The following is a 15,489-nucleotide window of genomic DNA, read 5'->3' as shown; positions in this document are numbered from 1 at the left end:
GCCGGAGCCGGGGGGGGGGGCGCAGCAGACCCAGGCAAGGTAGGACAAGAGATGGTGGGGGGGTCACATGTCCAAACAGCCACATGGCTGAGATCAGAGTGAGGCAAAGCAGCCTGCGAGCAAATGGTGAGGCAGCACTGGGGTCTTGGCCAGGAGGACCCAGCGAGCAGCTTCCTGATCACACAGCCCGCCGTTCTCTCCTAGCTACATGGTGTTCTATCGCCTATAGCCATTACTATTCTGTGTTTCTGTAAAGAGTATTTCTGGAAGTTGTAGTCCCCTATAACCGTTACGGTTCTGCATTTCTGTAGAGAGTAATGCTGGAAGTTGAAGTCCCCTATAGCTGGTACCATTCTGCATTCCTGTAGAGAGTATTGCTGGGAGTTGTAGTCCCCTATAGCCGTTACTATGCTGTGTTTCTGTATAAAGTAATCCTGGACGTTGTAGTCCCCTATATCTGTTACCATTCTGTGTTTCTGTAGAGAGTATTGCTGGGAGTTGTAGTCCCCTATAGCCGTTACCGTTTGGAAGTAGCTACAAATAGGTGGGAGAAGATCCCCTTGTACTTGCGTTTCTTGTGTGTGGACAATGGTTACGCTAACTGACACAGTTCATCAATTAAGCATTAGCAGATTAAGTTAGTAAGTAGCTACAAACAGGTGGGGGAAGATCCCTTTGTACTTGCGGTTCTTGTGTGTGGACAATGGGTATGTGAAGCCGGTATTTGTCACACTCTCCAGCTGTGTCTGTAGCACGCTATGTCTCTCTCAGAGTCACTTGCTCAACGTTCCACAACGATAGAACGCCGAGTGAGTGACTCACCTGTGCTTTTGAGGAGGAGCTACGGCCAGTGGGAGGAGTCGGCCGTGACGTCATGGACGGGACAGCGCGCCGCGGATACGGAGCTCCGGTCCGTGTAGGTCTGTGACAGCCACTGACTCTGAGTTAAGTCTGCTGCAGTCTCATTACAATATTCAGTGGCTATTCTTGGTCGCTGATGTCATTTCTTATGCTGTTTAAACTACATTATGTGGCCAAATATTTGTGGACACCTGACCATCACACCTACACTATATGGCCAAAAGTACATAGACAACCCTTTCATTGATGGAGTTGAGATGTTTCCAATATAGAATAGTGCTAATGCTAATATATACTAACACAGTTTAGACAATTATCTGCTTCAGTCTTGATGCAACTTTGGGGAAAACCCCTTTCTGCCCCCATGATTGTGTTCCTGGGCACAAACCAGGTCTATAAAGATATGGTTTGATCAGTTTAGAATAGAGGTACTCTAGAGGGAAGAGCCTGCACAGAGCCCTAACCTCAACCATACTATGCATTTTTTTGATAATTTTGGAAATTCTAATTGTGGGTCAAGTTTTCTCATTAAATTTTAGTACCTGACCTCACAAAATGTTTTTTTCCCTAACAAGCATAGATTCCCACATATACAGGAAAGGGAAGACCCTCTATTTTATTAAGATTGGGTATTAGGCATTTCCATAAAGTATTTAGATTTGGCATCTCCCTACACTATTGGGATGCTGCAGCACCTTATGATAGTTTTTGTATCATTAATTATTATTTTTTTAATTTGGTATTTTTTTTTCTTTTACTTTCAACAGGCATTAATAAATGATATCCAGACAATACAGCCCAGTGTAAGCAGCGTGAATGATGTTGGAGAGAATTTGATTAGCAAAGCTGAACCAAATTATTTGCCCAAGATGAAAGCTGAACTTAAAAATCTCAATGACCAGTGGGATCACATATGCAAACAGGTGTGTATTTAGTCTGTATTGTTAGTTAGCAATATTTATAAAGGGAATATATCACCATGGTATTAGTTTAGTATTTATACTTTGTGCAGCATTTCAGTTTCAATTAGTTTGCTCAGTGTTATTAAGATATCAACTTTTAGATATTAGAAAAATGTTTGTCCATAAGAGGAAACACAAAAGTCCTTTCACATCAGCACCATTGTAAAATAGTATTAGGCCTCATTCACACTGCTAAGAGTCAGCCCGTACAGGTCCGTGCGGCGTGCATGGGGGTATCAGGCCACTCCCGGGAAGGACAGGTGCTGCGTGTGATTGTGCGCAGCTCTATGTTCTTCTCTATGGGAGTATGCGGTCGTATGTTCCCCCGAGCTGCGCATCTGTGCAGGTGTTCTTACTCGTACGCAGACAGGATGGATCCGGATGTGCAGTTCAGGTGTGCGTACGGCAGCGTTCGGCCGCATACTCCCATAGAGAAGAACATACTGCTGCGTACAATCGCACGCAGCACCTGTCCTTCCTGGAAGAGGCCCAATACAGCCGTGCAGGTTGCACGGATCTGTACGGGCTGGCTCTTAGCAGTGTGAGGCCTTAGAATGCTCCTCTAGAAAGCATTATAATGGTAAGTCACCACAATGTTTCAGATGTTTTTCTTTCTCCCTGCAGAATTAAAGTCACTATGTATATGAATTGAGCTGTGTATAATGATGTGTGATAATCCATGTAGTCAGTTTTATGCAGACAGCTACTCACTCAGTTAATTATAGTGATCTGGAATTGTGCGTTTGATAGATTGTTATGCTATGAAGTTATGCTATGTGAATGAGAAAGGGTAACAAATATAAAATAAGTGTTATCCCAATGTGACTGCAAAACTGCAAATACACTTTAAATTTTTGTTGGCGGGGAAGGGGACTGTAGCCTATTAGCATATTTTGGCACATTTACCTAATTAAATGCTCCCTTGCAGCAATAGTACATTAATATTTCCCCTTAAAACTCTGTTGCCAAAACTGCCATCTTCCCTCAGTCTTCTTCCAGATCTGGGGTCTTCTGTCTTTTCTTTTGTCAGTGCCAGGATAACCTAACTCTTGTACAGATATTGGGATTGTACACTGAGCTGTGCATGGGTTGCTGCCAGTGTACGATAATTAAAAAGTTGCTAGCAGGCAGCAGAAAATATTTTATGGAAGAAGAGAGACATATTAAATTAAATAATTAATTTACAAATAATGTATAAATGTATAATAATAAATTAAATAAATAATAAATAAATTAGCCTGGGAAACTTCTTATAATGCTCTGTCGGTCATCTCTGACAGATTATATATATATAGTATATATATACACTTCAGCACTAATTTATTACAAGCGTTTGTTGAATTTTATGTTTAAAATGATGAATTCCTAAGAGACAATATAGTCATAAGCAAGCAATTTTCAAACATAAAAATAAAGTAATTTTATTAGCTTCAGTGGTTGAGCGTCAGTAATACATTCTGTATCTTGGTTACAATAGTTTTATGTTGCCAAGAGATGTACTGTAGCAGTTTAGAAGATACATTTATCTGTTTGTCCTTGAAGAAATATCTGTAAATGATTTCAAAAGGTATTTCCAGAAGTTAAGGCACATCTGGTCTGAACAAACAACATTTAGCATGTGTGTTTATGTGAGAACTGCTCCTGTTTATAGTCTATGCATTTGCTGTTTGGAATATATGAACACCCTGTCAACTTCTGTTTGTCCTAAATTACAACAAAACCTTCAGGAAATCTGTTTTACCATTTCATACAACCCTTACTTGGTCTGAAAGCTCTGCAAGTAAACTAAATGTACGTCTAAAGATGTACTAGTTATTGCAACTGTTATATTTTTCATCTGTCCTTGCCACCATCTAGCTTCCAGTTTATGTCTAATTTTTAGGCCCATACGAAAAAAGCAGCATTGAAAGGTGGCTTAGAGAAAACTGTAAGTCTCCGGAAGGATCTGTCTGAAATGCAAGAATGGATAACGCAAGCTGAAGAGGAATATTCTGAGAGGGACTTTGAGTACAAAACGCCGGAGGAACTTCAAAAGGCATTGGAAGAACTAAAGGTATTTGGTTTATATTCTTCATCTGGTGTTTTATTCCTCAACAGTTAACCTTGTGGGAATAAATATTTAGTGCAGTATGAAAACTGCACTACTGCCACTACTGCCCTCTCTTGAAAATCCTAGTTTTCTGACTGTCTTGCTGATCCAACGGCTACAGTATTTTTTGAGACATTAGGCTCAATTTATAAAGCTTTACACAAACATTAGGAGCTTTCTTTTGAGCCATGTGACTGTAATTTTCAAATTTTATTGGAATCAGCTGAAAATAACTATAATTATTTTGAAAATATGTATCCCTATCCTGGTATGTTAGCTTTTTGAATTAGGCAAATTGACTTCACACTCTGACTTACTAATTGGTGTGCTTGTTTTGGCTCAGTTACTTGGAAAGTATAGAAGCCAGGGAGCTGGTATTCTTAGAAAAAAAGGTCAGTATTTGCATTCCCTTAGTCTCTTAATCACCATTAGTATTTATCAGTCTTAAAGAGACTTTATCCTCTTTGTCATATTTTATATAAGTGAACATAGTTATTGCTAATACTAGAGAACTTGTGTATTATATACAGTATATGTTTGTGTACATGGGGGTTGCTGTATTTTCTCGCTATATGCATACTATCAGGAAATATTTTCAGTCTGGTACACCTCACTACTAGGAATGGGCTCGATGTTCAAGTCGAGCAAGGATTCAACTCGAACATCGGCAGTTTGTGTGCTTGGCGAACACACAAACTATCAGGGCATTCAGCTGGCTGTTTTTCCCATTGAGCTCCTCACAAGGCACTGTGCACTGCACCGCACAGATCAGGTGCAAGACTTTGCCCAATCAGAGGACAATACTCTGTAAGAGCCATGATTGGGCAAAGTCATAATGACTTTGCCCAATCACGGCTCACCTGTCAGATGCCTTGCAACTGTAAACAGTTGGGCGAAGCTAGCTAGCCGTCACCACTAGCTCTGCCCAATTGTTTATATTTTGCCAGCATCTGTTAGAATGCCATTCTGCAGCAGGAGTTCGTCGCGACCCCCCAGGGCGCGATATTTAAAGGCATTTTTCATTTTATTGTTTCAGTTTAAATGATGTTATACATGCTGCAAGCATATGGTGTATTTTGGAAGCCTCTGCAAATAGAACATTATAGCGACTCTGTCTTTTCAAAAGCTTTAAATAAAAGATCAAAGCTCCAACACTTCGGAGTAGTTTAGGAGCTTGACCCTGGTACCGGTGCCCACTACCCCACACACACACACACACTTTCCTATCTTCATGGCTTATCGTCATGATAAACTGCTAAATAATCAATAGGAATGCATGGTAGGTGAGAGGCTATAGGCAAGGTCTGTCACAACAAGGAAACTTTGCTGGTTCAATGTGCTGCAGGTATGGAGAGGCACTTCCATATATGCCTGTACTTTATACTGGCAGTTTTATTTGCTTGCAAATCCCATAATACCCATTCTGGCATAGCAGGCAATTGCTTTTGCTAAAATTGTTCACACAGCCTAAACTTTAGGAATTCAATGAAATTTGTGAACATTCAGCAATAAAATGGCTTTCCTTACCATTCAACATAGTAAAACCAGAGACATTTGATTTGTTTCTGTGAAATCTGCTTCAATTTTGTGCCTATATTCTTTGTTTTAGTGTCTAAATCACACAGTCTGTAGTAGACATTCCAGGGCCTATCCTGTTATCCCTTTGTTCACAACAGTTTTTTTTAGCAAGGAATCTGATATAAAAATTGCTACATTCTCTTAGGTACAAATCAGTATAGGAAATATTATCCTGAAAATGTGGCACATCAAGGAAGTATATAGTTACATAGTATTTGAGGTTGAATAAAGACACAGGTCCATCAAGTTCATCCTTTCTATGTCTGTTTGTGCATGTGTGTGTGTGTATATGAGTCCCTGTGTGCTCTAGTTTTCAAGAGTATCTTATGGTCACTGAGGAAGGTATCTAAATATTTTGTAATGATTCAGTATTCTCTGCTGATACCACTGCTTGTGGAAGAGAGTTCCAAAATGTAACTGCTCTAGCTGAAAAGAAGCCCCTACGCCCTTTGTGGTTAAATCTTTTCTCCACCAATTGTAGGTGATGGCCTCTAGTATTTTTTAGGGAGTTCACAGTAAAAGTTTTATTGCTGATGTTGCCATCACCACTAAATGTTTTGTACATCAAAATCATGTGTCCACTTAATTGTCTCACTTCCAGGGTGAACATGTTTACATTTAGCAATCTTGTCTTATAGTTTTAGCCCTCCAGCCCCTTAATTAGTTTTGTTGCCCTTCTCTGGACTCTCTCCAGCTCCAGGACATCCTTTCTGTGGATTGGTGACCAAAACTGAACCGCCTACTCAAGATGAGGCCGAACCAGTGATCTATAAAGTGGCAAAATGATTGCTTTGTCTCTAGAGTACATTTGTTTTTTAATGCATGACAGTACTTTGCTAGTTTTGTTTGCTGCAGCCTGGCATTGCATGCTATTGTTCAATCTGTAGTCGACTATGACCCCCAAATATTTTTCCATTTCTGACTTCCTTAGTGGAGTATCCATTATTGTGTATTCTTCTTGCCTATTTTTAACCCCAAAATGCATTACTTGACATTTTTCAACATTAAACCTTATCTGCCATGTAGTTGCCCACTCCCCTATTTTATCCAGGTCCTCCTGCAATGTTATAATGTCTAAGCTCGTGTCTATTACCCTCCCAATTTTAGTATCATCTGCAAACATAGAAACATGACTATTAACACCTTGCCCAATATCATTAATAAACAGGTTAAACAGTATTGGGCCTAGCACAGAACCATGAGGCATGCCACACTCGACCTTAGACCAATTTGAAAAATAGCAATTTACTGATACTCTCTGGACACGTTCCTGTAGCCAGTTCTCTTTCCATGTACACACCATTTCATCTATGCCCATAGATTTAAGTTTGTGTATTAAGCATGTATGTGGTACTGTGTCAAATGCTTTGGCAAAATCCAAGAACACCACACCCACCGGCCTTCCTCCATCCAGATCTCTACTCACCTCTTCATAGAAGGTTAGTAGGTTGGCCTGAATGGTGATTCACAAATCCATGCTGGTTATCACTTATTATACCATTGCCATGAACAAAATCCACTAAATAGTCCTTCATAATTCCCTTAAACAGTATGCATTCTATTGATGTTAGACTGACTGGTCTGTAGTTCCCAGGTTGGCATCTTGAACCTTTTTTGAATATTGGTACTACCGTAGCTTTACGCCAATCACTTGTTACTCTTCCAGTCAGTATGGAGTCCTTGCAAATGAGGAATAATGGTCTCACTATAACCTGGCTGAGTTCTTTAAGAACCCTAGGGTGCAGGTTACTGGTCCTAATGATTTATTTTTATTACGTTTTTCTAGTCTTTGTTGAACCCCGGCTACCGTCAACCACTCTGGTATCTTTGCACTAAGCTACTCACATTCTTATCTCCATTAAACTTGTCTTTTTGAGTGTATACTAAGGAGAAAAAATAATTGAATACCTCTGCCTTCTCCCTGTCATCTGTGATTAATATTCCATTCTCATATTTTTTTGGGCCTAGCTGCTCTTACCTTTTTTCTGTTGATATATTGGAATCATTTTTTGGGGTTCTTCTTACAGACTGTGGTGACATGTTATGTTATGATATGTTATGTAATCTATTTTAGCTGCCCAGATTTCACTTTTACATCTCCAATTGCAGTCTTTGTAGCTCTGGTATGCCAATGCAGTCCCCCCCATCTAATATTTTAAGAAACATAAAATCACATCAAAATTATTTGATGAGTAGATATGTGGAAAATCCTTTACTTACTTTATTTACTGCTAATTATTCCACTTAGCGCTTGGTAGGTTCACCATTTTTGTAAGAAAAGTCAAACTAGTGAGTATCCAGCCTGATGATTTTAAATGTATCCATTGTGTTATCCAACAAAGAGCCGAACAATTTATTATCATTATTTTTTTTTTCTTCTACAGACCTTCAGTCTCACACAGGTCAGTAACTGTGAACTGTAGCTGAAGGCAACTGATTAGCTATTGTATGCTTCAATGACTGTTTGCCTTTTCATGGGGAGTGTAATTATCAGCAGATAGCTAATTCTATTAGTAATAATAACTACTTGAAGAGAGAAACATCTTTTTGGGAATTTAGATTGTTCTTTAGAGATCTAAACAAATAAATCCTGAGTAAATTGAATGATTACCAGGGTGCAGTAATTGGATTTGCACAGATTTCACTACACAGCTATAAGACTGAAGTGCCAGAACCCACTATGCTGTATTTTTAGAAGGTGTTGGAAACCAGCAGTCTATGTGAAGGGCATGTATCTATCCAGAATACATAAAAAGTATTGTGGCTTTATAAAAAAGCAAACAAAGAAGTGTCATTAATTGTTTATGTGATTTTAAATACTGGCTGGGTAGTGTTAAAAGCTACTTGCTACTCTAATGCATGAATGACTATAAAACTGACTGCAAGAGTCGGCAAATTAGTTTACATGCCCAAAATAGAAGTGTCACACTTGCCAGGTTTTCAATGCCAGGTTTTCCCCTCTTTCCTAGGTACTTTGCTTCCACCCTATTGTAGGTCACAAGCGTGAAGCCAATCTGGTCTCAACCTCTCCTATTCAGAGCTAGTTCACCCGTTGCTCGGCATTCGAGCAACTTTTCTTCAAACTATCTGCCAGACCCCTGTGCTCCTAGTGATCTTACGTTGTGTTTCCTGAGATATCCAGTGACTCCAAGTTTCCCTGTACTTTCTTGGATATCCGTGCTTTCTATGATTCCCATGTTTCCAACTTTTGCCTTGTCTTTGTGTGTACCCCTGAGGATTCCCTGTTTGGTTGTGTGCCCTGCTTTTTTGTTCTCTGTATTCCTGTTATATTCCGAGTTTCCTGTGTTACACTGTGGATTTTGCATGAGTCCCTTCCTTGCTTTTACCTGCGTGCTGAGAGTTGTCTATATTGTTGGCACTGCTATACTGCTTCAGTGTTCCCATACTCCAGCCCCTGTGTGTTTGCTTTCACTATTTACCCACATCCTTTGTGTATCTGCCTGCCTTTCCCTAGTGTACTTGCACTACTGTATTATATACCTCTTCCAGTGTATCCTGCACTTCAGTGCAACATATGTACTGCATGCTCCCTGTGTGTATCCACCACTTTATCCTGAACTTAGTGCATATCCTTCTGTGTATCCAGAATTTCTGCAACACACGTTCCCTATGTGCACTCTCCTGCATATCCTAACCAGTGCACTAGTGGCATGTATTATGTGTACTCATTTCCTTTTTCCTGGGTGCTTTAACTCCCGAGCATACTCTGCATCAGTGTGTCCTATACCTCTGTGGTGTCTCACTTTTCCTGGTGTACTCCTGCTGCACACTTCTTGCACTTCTTGCTTACAGCCTTGTGTTCTACTTGCCACCGAGTCCAGAGTCCCAGTGCTGTTCTGTCTTTCTGTTCCCATTGTTGTTTTGTCTGCTGTGTCTGCACAAGTGTGGTAGAGGGCCGCAAATTGGGGGCTGTCCTGAGCGCAACATCCCAATCATCAGAGGCTCTCATCACACCCATGGCAAACATGCAGTCAATTTACCGCGGAATCCAGAGTCCCCAGAGTCATTTCACTCCCTGTGTCCAGAGTCATAGTGTAATTCTTGTTTCTATTAGTGCCTGTTTGTCCTTTAAACCCCGGAACAGCACTACCTGCGATTGTGGTTCCCAGACTGTGACAGGAATCTCATGTTAAACCTATAGAGGCTCCTTTCATTTGCAGTTGACATTTTGCATAGGATCCTTTGACTTAAAGGACAGCTGTAGTGAGAGAATATAGAGGCTATCATTGCTGAGCTCGTCTTTTGTAAAATATGGTTGCCGGGTTGTCATGTTCATCCAAAGGCATCAACACTTTATAGGTCACTTATCTAGAACAAATACGCAAAACCAGTTTTCAGACTTCTGGCTTTTTGTATGCTGTCCAAGATCATAAATTCAAAAAGAGCTGAGGTTAGAGACAGCAAAGTAACCAGCATTTTCAGATGGAGACAGAACTCTATATTTCCTCAATAGAGGTTTCTTTTAACAACAAGATGTCCTGATTTCTTCCATCCCCATAAGAGCAGCCAGTTGGTTTGCCAATCCTTTGATTCACATAGTTTGCTACTGAGTAATGATTTGCTGTTTGTATGGGGGGCGTGTCCTGTCCGTAATGGCGGCCGGCTGCACTGAATGCTAGTGTGAGCTCTGCGCTCCACGCTACCCGCCTGCACAGGAAATATACAAATCCCCGAATACTTACCAGGCATATCCCTAAGTCCAGCGAGGGATGAACCGCAAGAAACTCGGCAAGCAGGGAGCGCCGAAGGCCCCTACCACCGGCTCGATCCAGCGCTACATGGCTTCTGAGTCACTGAATCGGTCGCAGGACTCGGCGGCTCGCACCAGTCTCTCCCCTAGACAATCTCCACGGCAGAGGACGGCGGACTCTCCCATTTGCGGACCCGAACAGGGGGGGATCAGGATTGCTCAATAGCACTATCTGTGGCAGAGATGGTGAAAACATTGCCTACAAAAAATGAACTGACAGGAATGTTCATACAGTTAGAGCAATCCTTGAAGGGGCAAATAGAGACGCTGAAAGATGAGATGACGCAGCTGCTGTACCGAGTGGAAGAGGGAGAGACTCGACTAGATAGCCACTCAGCGGCGATAAGGACACTACAGGCACAGATACAAGTGTTGAGCCGAGAGCAATGCTCCACCGCATATCGCCTGGAGGACCAAGAAAATAGGGGGCGCAGGAACAACTTGCGGGTCCGAGGCTTACCTGAGGTAATAACAGATCCAGAACTGGCTGAGACACTTACGAAAATATTTAATAAAATCCTGGGTCGAGCATTATCTTCCCCGCTGGTGTTTGACCGTATACATCGTGTCCCGCGACCACGCAATATGGCACCGGAGACATCGCGGGATGTCATATGCCGTTTTCATTACTGTGTGGATAAAGAGAGTATTATGCAGAGACTACGGGACAATCACCAACGGAATATGAAGGTTACCTGCATTCAGATATTTCCAGATCTAGCCCGGGAGACTTTAGCACGACGCAGGGCCCTGCCCCGCTTCTGGAGATTCTTCAAGCGGCAGGGGTTAACTATAGATGGGCTTTCCCGTCTTGTTTAATGGCACGCAAAGATGGGAGAACTGCAATTTTGCGGGTCCCAGAAGAACTAACACAATTCTGTGAGATGCTATCTATTAAAACACCGCAATTGCCGGGATGGCAGGAGTTAATACCAGATATTGAACATCTTCCGAGCAGTGACTGGACAGCAGCAGGGAGCTCTCTACAGCACGCCGATCGATTAACTAGAAGGCCTTAGAAAAGACTGGGTGAGCAAATACGGTATGTGCTAAAACGCTATATAAAGGGAGCATTGCAAAAGCATGTTATTAGAACATCAGTATATAAATATACAGAAATAGACGAGGAAGAAAGCGACAGCCTGGTATAGGTAGACAGCCTAGGGGGTAAACTAGGCGAGAAGTTGGACTGATTTATACAATATTTTTTTTCCCTGGCTGTTTGTGGTTATATCTCCCCCTGTATTAATTTCCAATGTTATCTTGTGGGAAATAATGAAAGTTTTATGGCAGACCACACTTAGCGCTCCCCCCACCTAGACGGGGGGAACGCATGGGGTGAGAGTCTAAACTGTGTGGGTGGGGTGTCCTGTAGACAGGAGAGTGGAATTTCCATCCGTCCAACCCTGGATACAGGAGCGTGTGACAGATGGAGGTCACACGGCTCAGACACGTTCCCCACAATGTGTGAATACAGCCCTAAGGAGCTGGCACGAGTCCAAAAGCTGGACTTAGGTAATGGTTACGAACAGAGTAACCTTTCCCTGTGTTTTTTTATGTATATAATTTTTTTCTGGACGCCTTTTTTCTGAACTATATGTTTTTTTTTTCTTTTCTCGTCTTTCTTTTCCCCTCCTTCTCCTATACTCCCTATTTGTTTTGGGGGACAGCTGGCAATAAAAGGAAGGATAGGAATTATGCTATAGTACTGAACGTCAATGGCCAACCTTAATATACGTACATACAACATTAGGGGTCTTCGTACACCTGTGAAAAGACATCAAATGACGCAAGAATTAAGGCGAATACGATGCGATATAGTTTTCTTACAGGAAACGTATCTGTCTCACCATACGCATATACGTTTATCTTCCCCCTACTACCTCACGTGGTATTATAGTACATCGGATTCAAATAAATCAAAAGGTGTGGCAACAGTATATGCCCCCAATAAGGACCCTTACGCCTTATGGAGGAATATCAGAAAGGTATAGTTATTTTTGCAGGGGACTTCAATTTACATTTGGACCCTTCGCTGGACTCATCGGCTGGCCGCTCCCACATAGCATTTAAACGGCTTAAATCGCTTAAAACATTACCACATGCTCTGCAATTGATAGACACATGGAGGATACATCACCCTCGAGACAGAGACTACACTTTATATTCAACGTTACACGACACATATACATGGATAGATTATATTTTCTTGGACCACTACCATCTAGATGCCATACAGGATATAAACATTCTCTCAGCTACCCTCTCAGACCATGCTCCGGTGATGTTGTCTCTGAGACGCCCAGGGGTCAAGTGTCCGCCATTCATGTGGAGATTAAACGAATCCCTATTGATGGACGACACAGTGGCCTCAGCCTTAACCAAAGACCTAATTAATTACTTTAATGAAAATAGTGGAGGAGACACATCGCCGGGCATTGTATGGGAGGCACACAAAGCCACAATTAGGGGAGTCCTTATGCTTTATGGCTCACGTAAAAAGAAAGAAAGGAATCGTAAGATAATAGAGCTCTCAGCAAGAGTAGCTACACTGGAAAGTATCCATAAGAGATCAATGACAGAGCATGCACTTCAAGAGTTAATAGCGGCGAGGGAAGAGTTGAAGGAACTATTATCCTTTTCATATAAAAGAGCGCTTAACTATATGTCTCAACGTTCATATGAACTGGGAGATAAGCCAGGGAAATCTCTAGCTAGGCTACTGAAAGACCGACAAAAGTCGAACTTCGTGGCCAAAATAAAAACCAAACAGGACGTGATGGTAAATACAACGTCTTCAGGGAATACTATACAACTCTATACAATGTAAGACCGGATCCTACAACCCCAATATTAGACCGACATATGGAACGTATTCAGACTTATTTAGCATCAACTCCTCTTCCCTCTATAACTAAAACCTATATGGAGAGTCTAGAAGCCCCTATAAATACAGAAGAAATTAAACGCAATGGCAAGTGGGAAGAGCCCGGGCCCCGATGGCTATACATCCCAATACTATAAAAAATTCCAACATATATTGCTTCCCCATCTATGTGAGTATTTTAACTCACTTCTCCACGGTACTCCCCTACCCCCATCAGCGCTACATGCTTACATATCAGTTTTCCCGAAAACGGGTAAGGATCCAACTACATGTAGCAGCTATAGGCCAATATCACTATTAAACACAGATCTTAAGATATACGCAAAAATTTTGGCAACCAGATTAAGTAGCTGTTTGCCCCAAACAGTAACACCTGATCAAACTGGCTTCATTCCTGGCAGGGAAGCCAGAAATAGCACCCAGAGGGCGATTAATATTAAACACTGGGCATCACTGTCCACAAATAACATCATGCTACTATCAACGGACGCGGAAAAAGCGTTTGATAGGGTGGACTGGGAGTATCTCCGGGCTACTCTTCAAGCGGTGGGACTGGGACCCAGGTTCTTGACCGGGGTAATGGCATTATACAATAATCCAACGGCCCAAATTAAAATAAACGGTTCCCTATCAGATAGTTTCGTTTTACATAACGGTACACGCCAAGGATGTCCACTGTCGCCTTTGCTATTTGTGCTGACACTGGAACCTTTTTTGGCCACTGTCAGACGAAATGGCAATATTTCTGGTATTACGGTGGGTGCAACGGAACATAAATTGGCCGCATATGCGGATGATATTCTCTTTTTTATTTCACAACCCCAGATCACCCTTCCATCATTAATACAAGAATTTGAATCCTTTAGTCAGATATAAAATTTTAAAATTAATTTATCAAAGTCAGAAATATTAAATATATCCGTCCCGGCACATAGGGTATGGGCCCTGAAAGAAGTAATGTCGTTTAGCTGGAAAAAAGACAAAATGCAATATCTGGGTATCTCACTGACTTCTAGCACCACAGAACTATTCAGGGCCAATTACATGACTATGTTAAATGCGATCAAAAAGGATCTTAATAACTGGTTTAATCATCATCCATGTATTTCCCTTACGGGCCGGATAAATATTATCAAGATGATGATATTACCAAGGGTATTATATATATATGTATATATATATATATCAGACAGTGCCGATTACATTGCCAAGTTTTTTTTTACGAGCGCTTAAATTGGTTGTCAGTCGTTTTGTCTGGAGACGCTCACCTGCTAGGATCTCTCATGGAACTTTGGTTAGGACTAAAAGTCAGGGAGGTCTAGCACTACCAGATTTTAAAAATTACTACCAGGCTGTCGCTATTAATAGATTCTTAGATTTGCACTTTTTTCACGAAACTAAACGCTGGGTAGAGATGCAGAATGAACTTGCCGGACAAACAATATCGACTATTTGTTGGATTCCTCAAGAACATTGGAAATTACATCTCCATACCTCCCCTCTGACACAACACACTTTAAAAATTTGGAAAGCACAATATCTCCGGCTAATAGGGCAATATAATTCACCTATAATGCCAGTTGTAAATCACTCTTTCTTTTTACCTGGGATGCACAATACAGGTTTTCTTAAATGGACGAACCACACTATTTTAAAGCTTTACCATGTAAGTGATGGACACAAACCACATACTTTAACAGATCTTCGAGCACAATGGGGGACTTACCCATTTGATACATGGAGGCATAGACAAATATCACATTTTATTGCATCACTCCCAAAACCGATACGCACGATATCAGGACTCACATTAATGGAAAAATTATTTTTTTCTACTGACAGCCCACGACACGGCATCTCTCAAATTTATAGGATTTTGGTACACTCTCAACCTAACCTATTCCCACGATATCTGAAGCAGTGGGAACAAGAACTGGAGACAACCTGGACGGACGCGGAGAAACAAAAAATTCTAAGTCGCAATGTAAATTCGTCCATAAACACGTTAGTGAACGACACAATGTTCCGTTTTATAGCTAGGTGGTACTACACACCTGAACGTGTACATAAAATGCATTCAACCAGGACAGAGTTGTGCTGGAGAAACTGCGGTAACACTGGGAACTATATTCACATGTGGTGGTCCTGCCCTAAACTTCAACCATTTTGGGGCCGGGTGGTGGACAACATAGAAAAAATTACAACTATTGCTGTGCCCTTGGAATCAGGGGCATGTTTATTCCATCTTATGGATTCCCCGAACATGGCATATAAACGATCACTGTTATACCCTTTGATTAACGCGGCTAAGATTTTGTTACCACAGCACTGGAATAAAGAG

The 15,489-nt window shown here is 41.4% G+C and overlaps 1 protein-coding gene across 1 annotated transcript in view; it reads left to right on the top strand.

Moving 5' to 3' along the window:
- LOC108790078 (dystrophin-like) overlaps nucleotides 1–15,489 on the top strand; it is a 703,081-nt gene that overhangs the window by 297,161 nt on the left and 390,431 nt on the right. Inside the window, exons 20-21 of the mRNA XM_018560268.1 lie at nucleotides 1,629–1,784; nucleotides 3,706–3,876. Of these exons, the coding sequence (XP_018415770.1) occupies nucleotides 1,629–1,784; nucleotides 3,706–3,876 (327 nt within the window). The remainder of the gene's footprint in view (nucleotides 1–1,628; nucleotides 1,785–3,705; nucleotides 3,877–15,489) is intronic.

This window comes from Nanorana parkeri, unplaced genomic scaffold, assembly GCF_000935625.1.
Source record: "Nanorana parkeri isolate BGI_ZX_2015 unplaced genomic scaffold, ASM93562v1 scaffold444, whole genome shotgun sequence".
In the NCBI taxonomy this organism is placed as follows: Eukaryota; Metazoa; Chordata; class Amphibia; order Anura; family Dicroglossidae; genus Nanorana; species Nanorana parkeri.
The sequence above is the reverse complement of the archived record's forward strand: the minus strand, read 5'-3'. Positions and strand labels throughout refer to the sequence as shown.